This window comes from Labeo rohita, chromosome 17 (genome assembly GCF_022985175.1).
Source record: "Labeo rohita strain BAU-BD-2019 chromosome 17, IGBB_LRoh.1.0, whole genome shotgun sequence".
Classification (NCBI taxonomy): domain Eukaryota; kingdom Metazoa; phylum Chordata; class Actinopteri; order Cypriniformes; family Cyprinidae; genus Labeo; species Labeo rohita.
The window spans coordinates 28,127,317-28,146,430 of NC_066885.1; the positions used below are offsets into that span (position 1 = coordinate 28,127,317).

General features: G+C 35.9%; 1 protein-coding gene across 2 annotated transcripts in view; it reads left to right on the forward strand.

Annotated features, from left to right (window-relative positions):
* Nucleotides 1-19,114, forward strand: part of itpk1b (inositol-tetrakisphosphate 1-kinase b) — a 75,855-nt gene that overhangs the window by 41,741 nt on the left and 15,000 nt on the right. For both annotated transcript variants that reach the window (XM_051133794.1, XM_051133793.1), the window contains exon 5: nt 3,000-3,117. In XM_051133794.1, coding sequence (XP_050989751.1) covers nt 3,000-3,117 — 118 coding nt within the window. The remainder of the gene's footprint in view (nt 1-2,999; nt 3,118-19,114) is intronic.

Consider the following 19,114-nt stretch of genomic DNA (forward strand, 5'->3'; position numbering starts at 1 on the left):
TTAAGCAAACTTTTCTTTTTTTGGCAAACAAAGGGGAATTTACTATTAAAATTAAAACATGGAAGAAATGTTGTGTGATTATACCCTAAAAAATAATGTTTGTTTCCAAATCTGCTTGTCTGCTCAATTCATTAAAACAGAGACACACAGAACATACAGGATTCACATTTAAATGGTATTTTTGCGGCGTAATATTTACAGATACTAGTCCATATTGCAGTTTGATATAAGTGTAATGACCTACTTTTGATTAATTAATTCAAACTTTGACAAATTCCATGGCATTCCATGTTATTCAGTAAATTCCGTTTTTACAGCTGGATTCCGCGATTCCGTCAATGTTTTACGCATCGCGGAAGTCATAGGGCCCTATACACGACTTCTGCCCAGAGTTTTCACCCGATTTACAGTTTGGAGAAGGTGACGGTAGTTGCCGAATGTCAGACCCAGAATGCAGGTTTGATTTAACAGATTTTATAGAAAATCGTGTAGTATATGATGGTCACAGACTTTTTTTTAGCTTCTATTTTATTAACCTGAATTGAATCTCTGTCATTCACTTACAAGTGAAAGGATATTAAAAGCAGTAATTACAGAGCAGTCATCATTATCTCTCATAATGATGACTTTTTTTTTTCAGGTTTTGCATTTAAAGTCTTCATTTATCTCAAATAACATTATTTTATTATCTTGCTTTACGTTTGTGTTTTCATTTTGTTTATAGTTCATTTTAGTTGTGCATAGTTTCAGTCTTATTTTCATTAAAAAAAACAAAACAAAAAAAGACTACTTGTAGTTTTTTTTTTTTTTTTTTTTTTTTTTCTTTTTACATCTTGTATTGTAATTTATTTGTGTACATTTTTTGTGTATTTTTACTATTTAAAATAACTGCTTTCTATTTGAATGTTTATTCAAATGTAATTTATTCCTGTGAGCAAATCATCATTACTCCAGTCTTCTGTGTCACATGATCCTTCAGAAATCATTCTAATATGATGATTTGCTACTTAAGAAACATTATTATTATTTTTATTTTTATTGTCAATATTTAAAGCAGTTGAATACATTAGAAAGATCAGCATTTATCTGAAATAACCTTTTGTAACATTATACACTATACCATTTGAAGCTATACCTTTTTTTTTTTTTTGGGGGGGGATAATAGAAATTAGTAGTTTTTTTTAACAAGGATGCTTGAAATTGATTATAAATGATGATGATAAAAACATTTATAATGTTACAAAAGATTTCTATTTCAGATAAATGCTAGTCTTCTGAACGTTGTATTTATCAAAGAAACTTGAAAAAAATATATTCAGCTGGTTTTAACAATAACAATTAATAATAATAATAACTTTTTTAGCAGCAAATCAGAATATTAGAATGATTTTTGAAGAATCATGTGACTGAAGTAATGATGGTAAAAATTCAGCTGAAATCACAGGAATAAATTACATTTTAAAATGTTCAAATGAAAAAGTTATTTTAAATGGTAAAAATATTTCAGAATTCTACTGTTTTTGCTGTACTTTGGATCTAATAAAGGTGCAGGCTTGGTGAGCAGTAGACACTTCTTTAAAAAAACATTAAAAATCTTACTGTTCAAAAACTTGACTGTTAGTGTAATACATAATGTATTTTGAATAAATGCTGTTCTTTTAAATGTTTTATTCACTTATTAACTTACTATTAATATTAAAGTTGTTAATAAAGTTAAATATTATAATAAAAAATATAAATATCATAATTTATATAATAATATTATTATAAATGATATCAAGTATTACAGGAATAAATTATAATTTAAAGCATATTAAAAAAGAATAATAATATTTTAGATTATTACTGTTTTTCTTCTGTTTTTTTTTTGTTTTGTTTTTTTTTTTTTTTTTTTTTGATTGATTGAGTAAATGTAGCCTTGGGGAACACACTTCTTTCAAAAATAACCAGTCAAACTTTTTACTGGTTACATGTTTTTGTGTTTATATTTTATATTTTATTATATATAATGATAATATTGCACAAAAGATCATTCTACTTTAATTCAGGTTCCCATCTCCATCTTTGTTGTAGATTTTGTAGATTTGTATTTTTGTTTCATCATCTTATTAAATGTCACCTCTAAATGAGAACGTAAGAGCGCTGAGCCTCTTAATGTTCTTAAACAAAGCTCTCTCCTAAGACCGTGCTCTCACTAAGCAAGCTCTTAATGTATATTACATAGATTTACATAAGACACAGAATGATCTCAACACTAACATACAGTTTTCACTCACTTTTTTTTTTTTTTTTCTTGTTGTGTAACCTTATTTGCCCTTATTTGCCCTCTCCACCTGTAGCTGGTGTGTGGTGAGCGCACTGGCGCCGTTGTCCTGTGGCTGCCGTCGCATCATCCAAGTGGATGCTGCACACTGGTGGTGGTTGAGGAGAGATCCCCCCCATATGACTGTAAAGCGCTTTGGGTGTATAGCAATACACAATGAAGGCGCTATATAAATGCGATCATTCATTCATTCATTCATTCATTCATTCATTCATTTAATCAGTGCTGGTAGAATGTGTGTCTTCAGCTGATTTGATATAATAGTCAGTACACTAGGATCTGCTACTAAATTTCCTATTGATGACAGTAAATGACTGATGGGAATAGAAAAATACACAAGAAAAGAATGCATTTCCTCATATTCAGTCAGATGCTATCATATGATTGGAGTGAATGGGGACAGTGGAGAGAAAGACAGAGAGTGGTTATGTCATGCCAACTAAATGAAAGACTGTGAGGTTGTTTCTTTTACGTAATAGCAATGTAACAGGCTTTACGTGTACATGTCTTCGTACGTGTGGCACGTTCACTCATGCATGGCGGTTCATACGTGTTAGGTAACTGCCTCTTAACAGCAACAAAAAGTATAGTTAGAACTTGAAGATTTCAGTGACTCATGTAATTCACTACTGTCTTCACTCCTTCCTTGTTCAAACCTGTTCCACTGGTCTTGCAGGATTATATTGACGCTCACCCAGAGACCATCATTCTTGACCCACTTCCAGCCATCCGAACTCTGCTGGACCGCTGCAAGTCCTACCAGCTGGTGCACAGGATAGAGGACTGCATGAGAGGTACTGTGATCCAGCACCCCTCTTCTTCCTTGCATTTTCAGGTTATACCAATGGTGATTTGCCCAAATCCAAGAAGCAGTCAGTTTGTACTCAAGTTTGTAGTTTTTTAGTTGTAGTTGACTGGGTGAACTTTGTACAGTAATGGTCTGGTCAGACCTGTAACAGAGCGGTTGGCATGTTGAGCTGTGGTGCTCATGCAGGTGAAACAGATTTGAGTCTGGCCTGCAACATGATCCAATTCCGTTCTTTCAATTTAATACCAAAATGTAAATTTCTGTTGTCGTTTAGTTACGCATACCTTTTCATCCTATTTTACTTACTTTTGTGGAACCAAAAAGGTGTATTTAAAGAATGTCCTGACTGCTTTGAATGGGGCTGTCAAGATCCAAAATGACAAAAAACACAAAAGTGTTGTAGAAACAAACTCATGCACAATATTCTGATCGTTTTATGTGGCAAACAGACTGAAAATTAAGTCATTATTCCCTGAAAATCTTAGGGTGCTTTCACACCTGTAGAGTGATTGCTTTGTTCCGAAACAGGGATTCAAATTTTTACAGTGTTGCTTTTTATTATTGGTGCGGTTCGCTTTCACACAGCAAAGTTTCTAAACGGACCAAATGTGTTAATTAATACAAGTCACGTGCGAGTAAACCGTCCTCTCATTGGTCAAAGTTCCACGTTTTTTTTTTGGGATTCCGCTCAGCGATCACCCGTCAGGATTAAACAACAACAGCTGATCTGAGCTGATCTCAAATGCAACTTCTTTTACAGCTTCAGAAGACCTCAAAATATAGAGCATGCACTACCTTTATGCTTTTTGCATCCTTTTTGAAGATTGAAAGCTGTAGTCACTAGGATTGCACGGTATACTGGCACTACTGTAGTATTACGATACTACAGCTTCAAAATACTGGCGATGCCACTGTGTTTTTTAAATGGTAGTATCACCATGTACTATAAATAATGTTTTATGTGTGGCAGTTACCTTAAAATGATCAAACACATACCTGCACAAAACAACGGATTGAATTAAAAAGATCGTTTAATCTTTGACAGTAGGTGGTGCTTATGAAGGGTTTCCATGGGACCTTAAAGTCTTAAAAAGAGCTCTTCATCTTGACAGAAAGATTAATGTGACGGTTAAACTTCAAAAGGCTCCGATTTTATTGAATGAATTTGCTTTGTGTACAGTAGTTACTGGGGAAACCGTTATATTGCTGCCACCTGCTGGTAAAGAATGAATGCATTTTAAATATTCCTGACTGCTGTTTTTGTTCAGACCAATGCAAAAATTGACCAATATTTTTACACAGCAAACACACAGCTGTAAATGTGAGCTGTTTGATTGAAAATAAGATAATGCATTATAAAAATCTAAACATTTAAGACACTAAGGCCTTGTCCACACTAGTACGTTTTCATTTGAAAACACATATTTTTCTCTCCGTTTTGGCCTTTCGTCCACACTGAGATAGCGTTTTTGTCAACGAAAACAGAGCTTTTTGAAAACGCTCTCCATAATGGATAAATTTTAAAACAGATTACACGTTTAGTCATGTCATTAATGTTTATACCGGTAATTGTGCCTGTTATATGCTATTCAGTATCGCACTGTTGCTAAATATATTTACTTTGTATACTCTTCATATTACAGTCTAGAAAGATGACAGAAACAACAAAACCCACCCAACTGCTATTTAAAACTAGCCCAAAAGTAGTCTCATGTAGCCAGACCTTCAGGCTGATGGCAGAAGGTCTGGGAACTTTGGCTGCTTTGAATGGCCAAGGCCCGCCCAAGAGGCCTTATGACTGACAGGTAAAGCGACCAATCATGTTTTGTGCCATGTCATGTTTAGGGGTGTGGAAATGTCGGCACAGTAATAGACCAATGTGTAAAACTCCCTGATGTATTTTAAAGATTCTAAGCCGCAAACTCATACTTTTAAAAATCCAGCATTTAGTTGATCCTAATAGGCGTTCGTTGTCACAGCTGTAGACACGACGGCTTTCTCCTTTTGTGAGGGGGCTTGGCGCCACAGCATTTTTGTTTCCAGGTAGAACGTTAAAGAGAGCAAGACGCACGTCTCCAGGAAATCCTGTAAAATAGCCCAAAAGTAGCCCAATCGCGTTTTGAGGGGTGGTTCCCCTGTTAAAAATGGCTTTCCGTAAAGTGCATGTTTTTTTGGCAGGGTTCCCCCTGGTAAAATTAACATTCCAGGGGCTAAATATTACGTAACCCATGGAGTGTTAAAGTATCCCAACTCTGTGGGAAAACTGCAGATTTGGCAACACTGGTGAGTGCAACATGGATGCGTCAGTGAATGATGTGATATTTACGTAAATAAAATGTTCATAGCTGCCAGAAGAACTGCATGAAAACTTATTATGTCTGTTAAGTCTTTATCATCTCAGTGAGCTTTTATGAGGTTTTACACACGCACAGTGAGACGAATTTAATGAAAGAAACTTTTGGAAAATGCTTGAAAATGCTGATGTGGATGGAGAGCATTTAAAAAAAAAACAAAAAAAACAAAAAAACTCTGTTTTCAAATGTATCCAGATTAATGTAGACGTAGCCTAGGTTATATTTGTGTTATTAAATAATATAATTGATTGATAATAATTGTTTAAATAAATGTAGTTGATACTTTTGATTCATCCTTTTTCGTAAAATTAGTTTAAAGAGGTGGAATGCAAAAACTTGTATCTGAACTGTAAATCATGCTTTTTGCAGTCATTTTACAGTAGAATTTGTTACAATAGACGTTGTCCTACCCCACTCACATGTGTAAATTTTATTTGTGCAGGTCTTAACAAGTTATAGTGCAGATACTCTGTTATGGAAGCTGTTCCATAAGCGCCACCTACTGTCAGGGAGTAAATTTGTGAATTTATATTAGCCATGTAGTGTTTCCTCAATTAATGCTGTAAACAAAGCAGCACTGTGCTATAAGCACCACTTTATTAGCCATTATACGGAGGTAAGAGGAAAAGAAAATGCCATTAAAACTTTTATGCAAAATGGCAACTACCTTCAGAGCAGAGGTTGCGTTAGACTTTAACATTGTCTGTCATTTTTACGGACAGGGTCGCAAAAATTCTGTCATAATCTATTATTAATTTTCATAATTTAATTATTATAACATTTATTTGCTTTTATTTTTCTTCACAATTTCCTTTTTAATCATGAACCTACAGGACGATATAGGCTTATATATTTATTTTGAAGAGAACAGATGAACAGAGTCTGTTTAACACCACACCCGTGGTGACAGCTGAGGACACTAAAATATTTATTGATTTTAACAGATTTTCATTTTTATGAATCAGTATAGATTCTTAAATCCCAGACGATCTTTTGGTCTATGCTGTTTTCAGTTGATGAATGAACAGTACATAGTGTGCCTCCCATCCAATAAATCGCAATAAGCTAAGCTTAGTCTCAGATTTCAAAGTTTGTCAATTTCATTAGGAAATTCAACCAATAAATACCGATTTGGCGCTCTTTAATGTGGCATATAGATCGTTGTATCTTCTGTGTACTCGCCTGTGCGTAATCAAACGAATAGCAAAACATTCCTGACAGTTTCATTTTTGTTCTGTATCCTGTGCTCTGCTGCCGCACTGGAGCGCACTCACCACCAACTGGACAGGGGTGGGAATTACAGTTAGAAGTTACAATAGATCACCCTCAGTGTAATCTGTCAAAGTGACGGACTGCCTTCAGATTTTTCCGTCACTGATAAAAAAAAAAAAAACGTCGGACAATTTTCAGTTAACGCGACCTTTGCTTCAGAGATACATTCATTCACTTTCATATAACCCCCCACCCCCAATTCAGTGTTTATATTGTTCTTGTTTTTCTCCAATATTACAAGTGCTGGTAGAGTGTTTTCTCTGCTAAGCGCCTAAGCTCTCCTCTCCTCTTTGTGGCCGTCTTCAGCATGTCCTGTCTCTGACCTCTATTCATTACAGGCTTTTATTTCCACACAAATGACATTTTGAGAAATGATTGTAATGAGGTTTGTGTGCATGTCCGGAACAGAGATAGGCCAAAAAGGAAAAGCTGGTGTAGTATCATAACCATATGTTTATAGTATAAGACAGCCCTGCTAGTAACCATTCATTATAATTGCATGGAAAAAAGTGACAAGTACATTTACAATTTCTCATTTTGTATTCCAAGCAATATGAGGGTGAGCGAATAATGACAACTAATGATGAAGCTTCCCGAGGGTGAATTAATCTTTAAAATGGTTCATTTCTCCAAAACACCCATATTATAGCAGCCTCATCTCCCCTCCACAAAAAGCATTTGGTTCTTCCCTGAGCGGGCGCGTATGTTCATCTATATTTGTCTTTGTGGGCATCATGTGTGTCCGGGTTCTATTGAACCAGACGTGACAGATGGTTATGTAACAAAATCATCTGTAAGCCCTCAGTCTGTGTCTCTCCTTTTCTTCTTTTGCCCTGATAACAGAGCCTCCCACTCTTTATCTAAGGAAAACATGAGACATGTTCAGTTACGCTGCAAACATTTAAATCAAAGAAATTACATGATATGGCAGTAATTGCACCAAATTAATCACAATGTAAGTGTTTTCTGGAAAAAATGCAAAAATGAAGAATTGCACAGGATGTATTCTTGGATTGTCTGTTAATTTATTTATTGTTATATTTTTATGTTTTGCTTAATCATTAATGTTGTCACAGATTACCCCATAAGCGTCTGTTTTTAGACTGTCAAGTTAAAAGTAGTTTATCTTTCGTGTTCGTGGTTTACCAGCAGCTTCACAAAAAGGGTTCTCAAAATCATTTGTTTAGGTCAAGTGTTACTCAACGCATTAAATCACAACATGTTCAGTTGACAGTTGCAACATTAAACATGCTGCAATGTAAATGTTTGGTTGGACGGCGTCAGTACTTGCAGATAACACAAGTACCAAATTACACCCTGGCCATCTGTCACCCTCTCTGTTTGTTTCGTCCTCTCACATTCACAGGCGGACACAGCGCCACATCCCTCTCTTTAGCCACAGTAAGCATGTCTGACAGTGGTTTCCATAGCAACACAAGTGGCAGCCGCTCTAGATACACTAGGCATAGCATTCACACCATATTGGGTAAAATAGTTTTCGGGATATATTTATAATTGACACTTACGTTTACCTCCACTTCATTTTTTTTTTTTTTTTTTTACTAAACTTGTATGATTGCTTGTATGATTTTATGCAATGTCAATGTTATTGTCTGATAAGAATGCATACTAGCACTGATTTTAAAAAACATGCATAAAACCCCAAGAGTCTGCCAGTGGGTAGAAACGTCACACGATCAGTTTGTTTTGGAGAATGATTCTCACAGTAGTTTTTCAGTGGGTCTTAGGACTGCAAGATTAATCAAAATAAAATCAAAACTCTGTTTATGGCTTAGTGTGATTATCAAATGGCAGAGGATATGACTAAATATATGTGCTGTGAGTTTCAGAGTGAAGCGCAGCACTGTGGGGTTTTTAACACGTGAGCAGCTCATTTTCCACCAGTGTTTGCAGCGTCTGATTGCAGTAAATGCTGCTCCACACAAATTGCAATTACTTATTACTGTTTGCTAACATTAAGTTGAGATTTAAAACTGGTACACATCTGCAATATTGTTCTGAATGTACAACTTAACAACAACAACAGCTATACTACAAAACTAAAAATAGTACAAACAAAACCCTGGGTGTTAGGCATGCTCCTCAAAATCACTAAGGTATTTTAAATCTTTAAAGTTTCAACTTTAAACAGATAGGTCAGTCAAAAATGAAAATTACCCCATGATTTGCTCACCCTCAAGCCATCCTAGGTGTATATGACTTTCTTTTTTCAGACGAGAGTTATATTTAAAAAATGTCTTGGTTTTTCCCAACTTTGTAAAGGCAGTAAATGGGTGTTGAGATTTTTATATTCTAATAAAGTGCATCCATCCATTATAAAAGTGCTCCACACTAGGGATGCAACAATACAGTTAGTCCACGGTTCAATACGTACCTCGGTTTTTAATCACGGTTTTCGGTCCGGTTCTGATATCTTGCCACCTCAGTGTGTTTTTTTTTTTTTTTTTTTTTTTTTTTTTTTGCAACAAATTAACAAAATACTCTCGTAAACCTCTGTACACTGGAAAAAGAGTGGTTTAGTATATATCTGCTTAATTTTTCGTTTGAGAGCGGTATTATTTCATCAATTTTTATGCAAAATAGAATGGGTTTCATTCATACTGGATGCCAGAGGGCGCCCTCGTGCAGAAAATCCACAAGAAGTAGCACTGATGACATTTCGTTCCAGCTTCTCTAATATGGATAAAGGCATTGCTATTGCTGTAACTTAAAAAAAAAACAAGATATAACGTTAAACGTTTTGAATGATGAAATGTAAGGACAATAAAAACTCGTCTGCAATAATATATGGTTTATCTGTGTTCTTCAAGCCATCTTGTGTATTTTCATAAGCCATTGCTAATCGAAATATATAGAATATGAGTATAGAATTTACTGTCTGCCTCATTCTGTGATAAGAAGCCACATCAGATCACACAAGGAAGTTATGTCAAACACTCGACTGATGTTGTGAATTGAAAACAAGTTATAATGTTTTTTTAATAACTTTTGTTTTTGTAACTCTTTTGTTGGACAACAAAAAAAGCTAGAAAGGCTTATCATTGCAGATGCTCCGCGTGTGTTGCTTTTTCAAATATAAGTGAGGAAGCGTTTCCTCATTTCAGCATGTGAAATCGCAGGCACACATACAGCAATTTCCGAGAGAAGTAAAACAAGGAAGTTATTTAAATGCAAAACTGAAAAACGCAATTCACAAGCGCGTATTGAACCGTGGAGGTCATACCGTACGGTTTGATATTATATTGAGAACTGTGACATCCCTACTGTGGATGTTAATCAAGCAACAAAAGAAACACTTTTACTGCTCTTAACTAATTCATTTTAGTAGCCCTAATAAAATCTACATTTATTTCTGCAAATAAATATGTCTGCTTGAGAGAATGAAGAATGTGGTAATCAAGTTGTTATAAAAAATACATAATTAGCCTACAATTAGCCTATAACCATTGGTATTTCATTAAAAAGAAGACCATGTTCTTGTTTCTATAAGAAGTGGTTTCATTTAATTTTAATATGAAGGTGTTTTTCATGTCCCAACAGTTAAAGGATTACTCCACTTCCAAAATAGAAATTACTGATAATTTACTCACCCTCATGGTCATGTCTTTCTTTCTTCAGTCGCAAAGAAATTACGTTTTTTTTTTTTCGAGGATTTTTCTCCATATAGTGGACTTCAGTGGTGCTCATGCAGCTTCAAAGAGCTCTAAACGATTCCAGCCGAGGAATAGCGGTCTTAGTAGGCTATATACTTTTTAACCTCAAATGCTCGTCTCGTCTATCTCTGCAAAGTGCATGCATGCTCTGTGTAATCTGTCAGTACAGTTAGGGTATGTCATAAAAACTCCCATCTCATTTTCTCCTCCAACTTCAGAATTGTCCTACATTGCTGCAGAAGTACCGACCCAGTGTTTACAAAGTGAATGTGCAAAGAAAATCTAAAACCCTTTACAAAAAAAGGTAAAACAGTGATGTAGAACAATTTTGAAGTTGGAGGAGAAAATGAGATGGGAGTTTATCAACTAAAACTAAAACAATTTAGATGACTAAAATAAGACAAATTAAATTTTAGTCAGAAGACTATGACTAAGACAAAATCAAAATTTGCTGTCAAAATTAACGTTGATATTCACCTTTTGTACTTTTTAAATTGCAACGGCAAACTTCAGAAAAAAAGTTTTGTTGTGACTTTTTTTAAAAATTATTATTTTTTTTACATTTCTTACATTGAAATTAAATACACTGCACAGCACAGTTTGCATGTTGTATATTACACTGCATACTTTTAACATTTTTGACATATAACACAGGTAATGAGGCTTTTTTTGCAAACATACAGATGGACCGCAGTGCAGGGTGTGCTGTGTAGTACAAGTGTAATTCTGTCTGGAAAAAGTTAACCATGGACACTGTTTATTTTCAGTAAGAGGGACGAAGTGACATGGAATGTAGAGCTGGCGAAATCCTGTGAATAAAACTGAGGCAGATGAGCGATAGAGGCTGAACGTGAGAGGATCCGGCAAACGTTTTCAAAAATCCACTAAAAAGAAATCGAAAAATGTGAATTGTGGTTTTATTTTATTTTTACCTTTTGGTAGCCCACCAGGTTCTTGGAAAGTAGCTGTGATGTATGATTTGTGCTTGCGGGTATCAGTTGATGAATTCCCACCCATGTTCACCAGCGCACAGGAAGTCGCCCACACACTGGTGCCGTAATAAATGCCATTTGTCATCCCAGTCCACGCGTATTTCTAGTCTGTTTCTTAATGAGACGCCTAGTGGTTAGCGCTACCTTTCTTGGCTCCACTCTCCTCCACTTGACTCATGCACATCCTGAAGAGCTTCACCTAAACATTGTCCTGCTGTCTTACATTCTGTCCATGGAGACAAAGCAGGACACCATTTGCTTGCGCAAAGTGTTTCATACTTTATAAGGCAACAATTCACACCTTTATTTCATTCGTGTCTAGATCTGCTTTCATGGTATTGTTTAGCTTTCCGCTTTATTAGACCTGATCAATTCAAAGTTTTTTTTTTTTTTTTTTTTTTTTTTTTTGTAGTTTGAACCAGTTTTGTTTATCTGACACTGTGCACTTACTTTTTATTTTCCTTGTGGAAAAATTTGGTTTCAGAGATTTAGTTTAACCTTTATTCGATTTTTAGAGCGCAGAGTAGCCAGTATGTCATGATTTTACGAAACCACCATCGCTCGTAACAAAGGGATGAATGGATGGAGGAAGAGGCTCATGTGATATTAGACTTTCCATCTGTGCTCTCCGGCAAGATCAGAGCCAAAACTCCATAGCAATGCTTTATAAACGTGTTCTAAACATTCCATAAATGTCATATAAACGTCTCTGCAGGCTCCGGCAGGTCTGCAGAAAGCTTGAAGTGTTTAGACAGAGCGCAGATTGATCCTGGACCCTCGCTGAGCCAGAAACGGGAACATCACTAAGCGTTTGTACCTGCTAAAGAGGATCTCATTACTCTTTCCCTTTTATTTACAGAACATCTCCTGGCCAATTTAAATGGAATTTACATTTCTAATAATAAATTGTGCATTAGCAGCCATCAAAAACACAAACTGCCTACCCGTGTTTGATTGCCACGAAAAATAATTTTGATTTATCCCTCAGTTTGTAAAACCAGACGAAAAACAGATGTAGGAAAAAGCACAATGCACTATGGTGGAACTGTTCCAGAAACATAAAGCTCTATATTTTGTTAGAGCATTTACGCAAATTGGACAGGAAGAAAATGTTTATTGTGTGATCTGTAAATCATCTCGACTGTCGTTTTAAGGTGAGCATCTAGGTTCTGGTTTTCTTTGTCTTAACTGTGCTTGTGGATAGTTGCATATTGCAAAAAAAATACGTTTACTAACATGATACTTTCGAAATGGATATTTTGCATAAACACCGCCCCATATGCTTCTATTACAAATGCATGCAAATGCAAAACAAACCGAGGAACAAGCTGGAACATGTAAGTTTAACCGAACATGTAAGTCTGAATGCTCATTGTGGTTGAAATGTTTATAAATGGTAATAGTAAGTTGCTCGCACCACTAAACCGCTTGTCGGTTTTGAACAGGAGATTGCAGCTGCCCTTTTTTACTGGCTTTCAGAAACGCTTATGTAAGCTTCCTCTGGAATAGGAGAACAAAAAGCTAGCAGCTGGATAAATGGACCAGCTCTGATAAGAAAACCAGCATAGCTTTCTGTTTCAACACTACAGGATATTTCAGTAGCGATACCATCATTTACTGGCTCAAATGCTAGCTAGACAAAACAGGAAGTGAACGGCTAGCTTGTGATTTTGTTCCTGTATGGCGGGCTTTGACCAATCAGTTCTGACCTTTTTGGTTGACTGTTTTTGTTTTTGCTAATTTTGAGGAACTTTGAGTTAGCCCTCTATGCATTAGATTATGAGTACACTACAATTCAAAAGCTTGAGGTCGGTATTATTAATATTATTTAAAAAAACACTTTTAAATTGATCAAAAGTGAAAGTAAAGACAATTATAATGTTACAAATGTTTTCTAAATTTAGCTTGGCCATGACTGAAATAGATAATATTTTAATTATATGTGACCCTGAACCACAAAACCAGTCATAAGGGTCCATTTTTTTGAAATTGAGATTTTATACAATAAATCTAAATAAGCTGAATAAATAAGCCTTCTATTGATGTATTCTATTGATATTTGGCTGAGATGCAGCTATTTGAAAATCTGCAATCAGAACATTGAGAAAATCACCTTTGAAGTTGTCTAAATGAAGTTCTTAGCAATGCATATTACTAATCAAAAATGAAGTTTTTGTATATTTATGGTAGGAAATTAAAAAAATATATCTTCATGGAATATGATTTTTACTTAATATCCTAATACTTTTTGGCATAAAAGAAAAATAGAATAGAATAGAATAGATTTTGACCCATACAATGTGTTGTTGGCCATTGCTACAAATATGAGTCACACATATTGAAATAGGAATAGGTTGACAATATTGCTGTTATAATACAGGTTTATTAATAAACCATATAAATCATACTAATGAGCCTTTAATTGCCTACATAATCTAATAAGTGCTCAAGCACATGCAAAAAAAAAGCTTGCCACAGTGCACCAGCAGATATAATAATTATGAATGTGTCAGGGAAGAACAGCAAGGAGACTGATAAAGTAGCGTTTTCTATATTTTCGACTTAAGAGATGAAGTCGGTGACACTAGGTGCATTTCCATTACAAATTTGTGCAAAACTTTTGCGATGTTTTATAAATGTCAATGAAAAAACTGTTGCAAAATGACATTGTTTCCATTCACTGTTGTTATGAGACCAAACTTAATTTTTTCCATCTCACGATGACTCATGACGATGGATGTTGGTAGGTTTACACATGTTACAGCCACCACACCAGCCATTCATTCTAAATTGAGACGTAGGCATCTGTCTTTATAGAAGCAGCACGTAAAAGCACTTTTGGGACACTTCTGAAACTAGCTGCGGTGCACCTGGCATAAACACTAGCATTGACTAGAATGACCGTGATCAGCTCTGCAGACGTGTGCAGTGTGAATATGAGGTTATTCAAGCTTTAATGGCAAGGAAAGTCCCTTTTTCAAGCATTGTGTTAATACTTGTGTAAGCAGCCATATATGAGTTGTTATAGTACATTTAAAGAATGATCATGTGATTTTTATGTATGCAAAGTGACCTGTAAATGTTTCCATTGCAGTTTTGCAAAATAATATTCTTTTTTGAAAAACCACCTCATGCGAGCATAAAAGCCTTGTGATATTTGGGAGTTCTTGCAAAATTGATGTGTTTCCGTTAGGTACACTGCCCTCCAAAAGTTTGGAAACACCTCTGGCAAAGTGTGGTTTTGGATGATATCAGCATAAATCCTTATCATTTTTTGGTGCAAATGCATTAAAATAACTTGACATCATAATTGAAGACCAGCAATAATCATTTTCATTTTGATTACATCATAATGGCAATATATACATGTCAAAGTCAGACGTGCCCCTTTGCCAGCTGTGATGCCTGGTTACTGGGTTAAACTTGGCCCAAGTTTTTAAAAGATTTTTGGGTCAGTACACCTTAATAGCTTCAACAATTGATTGCCAATTAAGTTTATAATACAGTGAACCAATTAGAACACATTTTAGGTCAGATAGTTTACAAATAGCTTTTGCCAATCAAATGACTTGTTTGTCCCATTTTATATAGAGTTTCCATATATTTCTTGACAACATGGCTAGGTGTCCAGTAAATAAAGACAGAAAGAGGAGTAGAAGACCAAGTTCCACCTTTTCTAGTGAGGACAAATATGTAAGAGTGTCCAGCCTTCGCAACAGATGCCTGGCTTGTCCAGAGCTGACAGCTGATCTCAACAGTGCACATGATGTACCAGTGTCATGTACTACTACTGTCCATCGGAGACTCCAAGCAGCAGGTCTACATGGCCGAATATGAGCTAAGAAACCACTGCTAAGATCAAACAAGAAGAAAAAGACACTGCAGTGGGCAAAGAAGCACAGAATCTGGACAGCTGATGATTGGATGAAGGTGCCCTGGACGGATGAATCCAAATTTGTTTTTGGCTCAGAGAGACGATTTTACGTGAGACACAGAGTTGGTGAAAAGATGTTAGATTCCTGTATCTCACCCACTGTGAAACATGGAGGTGACAGTGTGATGGTCTGGGGCTGTTTTGGAGCAGGAAAAGTTGGTGACCTGTATCATGTCAAAGGAGTATTGAACCAGCATGGTTACCACAGCATTTTGCAACGACATGCTGTTTCTTCTGGTCAGCGCCTTATTGGTCACAGCTTCACGTTCCAACAAGACAATGACCCCAAGCACATTTCCAAGCTGTGCAAATCCTCTTTGGAGAGGAGTCAGCTGGCATCATGTCTGTCATGGAATGGCCTCCCCAATCACCCGACCTCAACCCAATTGAGCTACTAAGGGAGGAACTGGACCGTGATGTCAGTAAGAAGTGTCCAACCAGTGTTAATCATCTTTGAGCAATCCTTCAGGAGGCTTGGAGTAATAGATCAAGTCAATGTTTGAATAAACTGACAGCTCGGATGCCCAGATTATGCAGAGCTGTAATAGCTGCTAATGGTGGATATTTTGATTAATCAAAAATGGAAGTTTTTTTTCTATGTATACACTAGGGGTGTGATGAGACACTTATCCCATGAGACGAGACGAGAACGAGACGAGATTTTTAAACCTTTCTTAAGAAATCCTCAATGATTAAGTATACAGGGCGAATAGTATTTTATTCAACTGAAAAAGACAAAATGCAAAAAAATGTAGGTGCATTTTGAACTTTGTGAAATTTAAACTTCCATTTTAATGAATTATATGTAGTAATAAACAACATTTAAACAAGAGCTTCACGATTCTGGATAAATTGAGAATCCCAGTTGTTTTTAATAAGTTGGAGACCATGATTCTCTCACGATTCTGGAGAAAAAAGAATCAAGAATCTTTTAAAAACTTATATTCATTTAAACAAAATAATAATAGTAAAAAAACATTCAATGAAGGAGTCAGTGTCTCACTTCATTAAGACTTGTTTGCCTATTGAAATCTGAATGAATGATTCAATTACATACTTTTTTTTTAAACGGGCAGTTGTCACCACCTCCTGGCGGAAGAGGATAAACGTTACAATAGATACACGTGTTAAAATACTTTCGTTTTGATTGCTACTGTAGACAATAAGTGTTTATACCCAAACTATAAACTTTTACCCCAGTACTTCTATTATTTAAATATCTGTAACACAGAAATAATGATTATAATGTTGTTGAAAAGACTGTTTGTGTTGCTCTTTCTCCGTTCACATTTACCCCGACCCTCTGATTCATTAACATGGGCAGCAACAAAACATGCTTCTCACACTCCACTGACACTTGCGATGTGAAACAGTCCTAATAGACATAGATAAATCATTGTCATTAGGGAATAAGATCGCGTGGGTGTTTGAATCAAGATCTCATATTTTAAGGATTTATCGTGCAACTCTAATGTAAACACTGCAAAATGTTTTACAAGGATTTTGTCACGAGATCTCACGAAATCCGACTGGTCTCACGAGAGACAACTGATCTCGCGAGATCTCGTAGCATCTCTGCATACGTCACATCCCTAGTATACACTGTTTATGTAATACAGCATGCTTTTGTAGTTTGTGTTGTCCCTTATCAGTGCAAAATTATCACAAATTAAAAATGATTCATGCCAATATTGTCCAATATTTTGTGCAATTTGAAGGGTAATGAAAACGCAGCTATTGACTTGTCATCTCTGCAGTGGTGGATGCGCCCCTTTACGTATCTATAAATGCGCCTGTATGTTTCATACGGATTACATAATCTGAGAATATCTGATTTCTGTTTGAATTGGTTCATTTAAAAGTAGACATTTCACTCTCTATAGATATATTTTTCATGCCTGTAAGGCAAGTATACACAGAGTTTCGAAGACAGAAAGCGCATCCTTTTTGCTTCAATTATTTTACAAAAGCGCAACATTTTGTTTTAATTAGGGCGAGTACACACAAATAAACGTGGTGTTTTTACGTATTTAAAAGATGTATTACTTTTATCTGTATGGCCAAAAATGACAGAGTATTTTAAGAGCAAGTGACTGCAACGGCACCTCCATCTGTCATGCACTGTCACTACTATTCAGCTTCAGACACTTCAATAGCGCAGATTTTCTAGGTTAATATTAGATTGAGCTGCCATCTAAGTTGCTACTACATAAATCTTTCAGATGAAAAGCCATATTTAAGGTTGTTGAATGATAGGCAAATGTTTGGATGTCCTGTCCGATGTATTACCACATAGACCAGCCGTTAAAGATCTGCCTTACTGGATGACTTCACCACTTCCTGTGGATTTTTTTATTTATTTATTTTTTTTTCTGTGACTAAGCGACAACTATAAATTTTGGTCGACCAAGCCTCTTCTTGTCGACTGATGATTAGTCACTGCTATGAACCGGCCCTATGTATTTTTTAATGTTTTCAGTAGTCTTGCAAAATGTTATTTTGCCATTTCTTGAAATATAATTTGTGTTGAAGTGTTTTATAATATGTACTAAAAACCTTGAGTCATGTTGACTCTTTTCTTCAGCTTTGAAAAGCATCTCATCATCAGTTTTGCTACCTCACCACACAGGCAGTTTACCGTGATCATATCAGAGCGCTGTGTCATCGGCCTGTTGAGGCTTCACTCCTTAACTCATTTCCTGCGCAACACTATCAAAAACCTCCCAAAACATGTCTTATCTGCCTCGATAACAGCACGAACGCTGGCATCTGGCTGAAGGCATGTAACTCAGCAACAAAGCAGATTCATCCACCGAAACCTCTGGGCCGGTTGCTTACGGGCCCAAGTTCGGAAGAGCCTATTCCCAAGTTAAGCTTAGTATGCATGTCTTTTTTGATGATTCATCCCTGGCCGATAATGTGCCTCCGGTTGGAATTCGCAAACATAGCTATTCATTCATAGCCATTGACGCTTTTGTTCCGTCTATGGCTCTGTTTGCTCATCTAAGCGATACCCGGGACAGTGAGAGTACAGTATTTTCAAACAAAGCCTTGAACCCGTGGGTCAAATTGCTGCGGTTCTGTTGACTGGCTCCTGTATTATGCAGAGTGAGTCAGGCTCAGTGCCTTGTGTCCATTGTTCTTCATTCGGTAAAATAAATAGGGAAGCAAAGGCTACCAGAGGGGTGACTGATGACAGAAGACCTTACACAAGTCAAGTTGTTTTTATAAGAGTCATGGGGGATAACATCTACCCTTACCAAATAACATCATCCTTGCGAATGGGTCTGGTTACCTTGACCTAACTAGCCCTGTCTGTTTCACAATGCAGATGTCTTTAATGGTTTCCTGTTCCTCTTCCTTCCTGATCATCAGGGCTGGTCATTGGGAGTTTTAGTGTTTTGATATTTGGTATTTCATGCTTGTGATACTTGGCTTTTTTGGTATTCTCCAATAACTTAACAGAAATCACAAATCACTATGAAGTTATGGATAATTTTTATTTTATGTGAAATATTGCAGTGTTTATTATGAATAATTTGCCCATTCACATCACTTTTTCTTTTAAACACTTTTTCATAATACATAACATTAACATAACAAAAACATCTAAAAATATCAACTTAACATTTTTTTCGCTTGAGAACGAAATTCACTTGAATTCATATTTTTTGTTTTGTTTTAAAAATGTTTGTGACTCCATTAGCAAAGATGCCAGATTTCAAATTGCATACTTGCAGGTTCCTGTGTCAGCCAA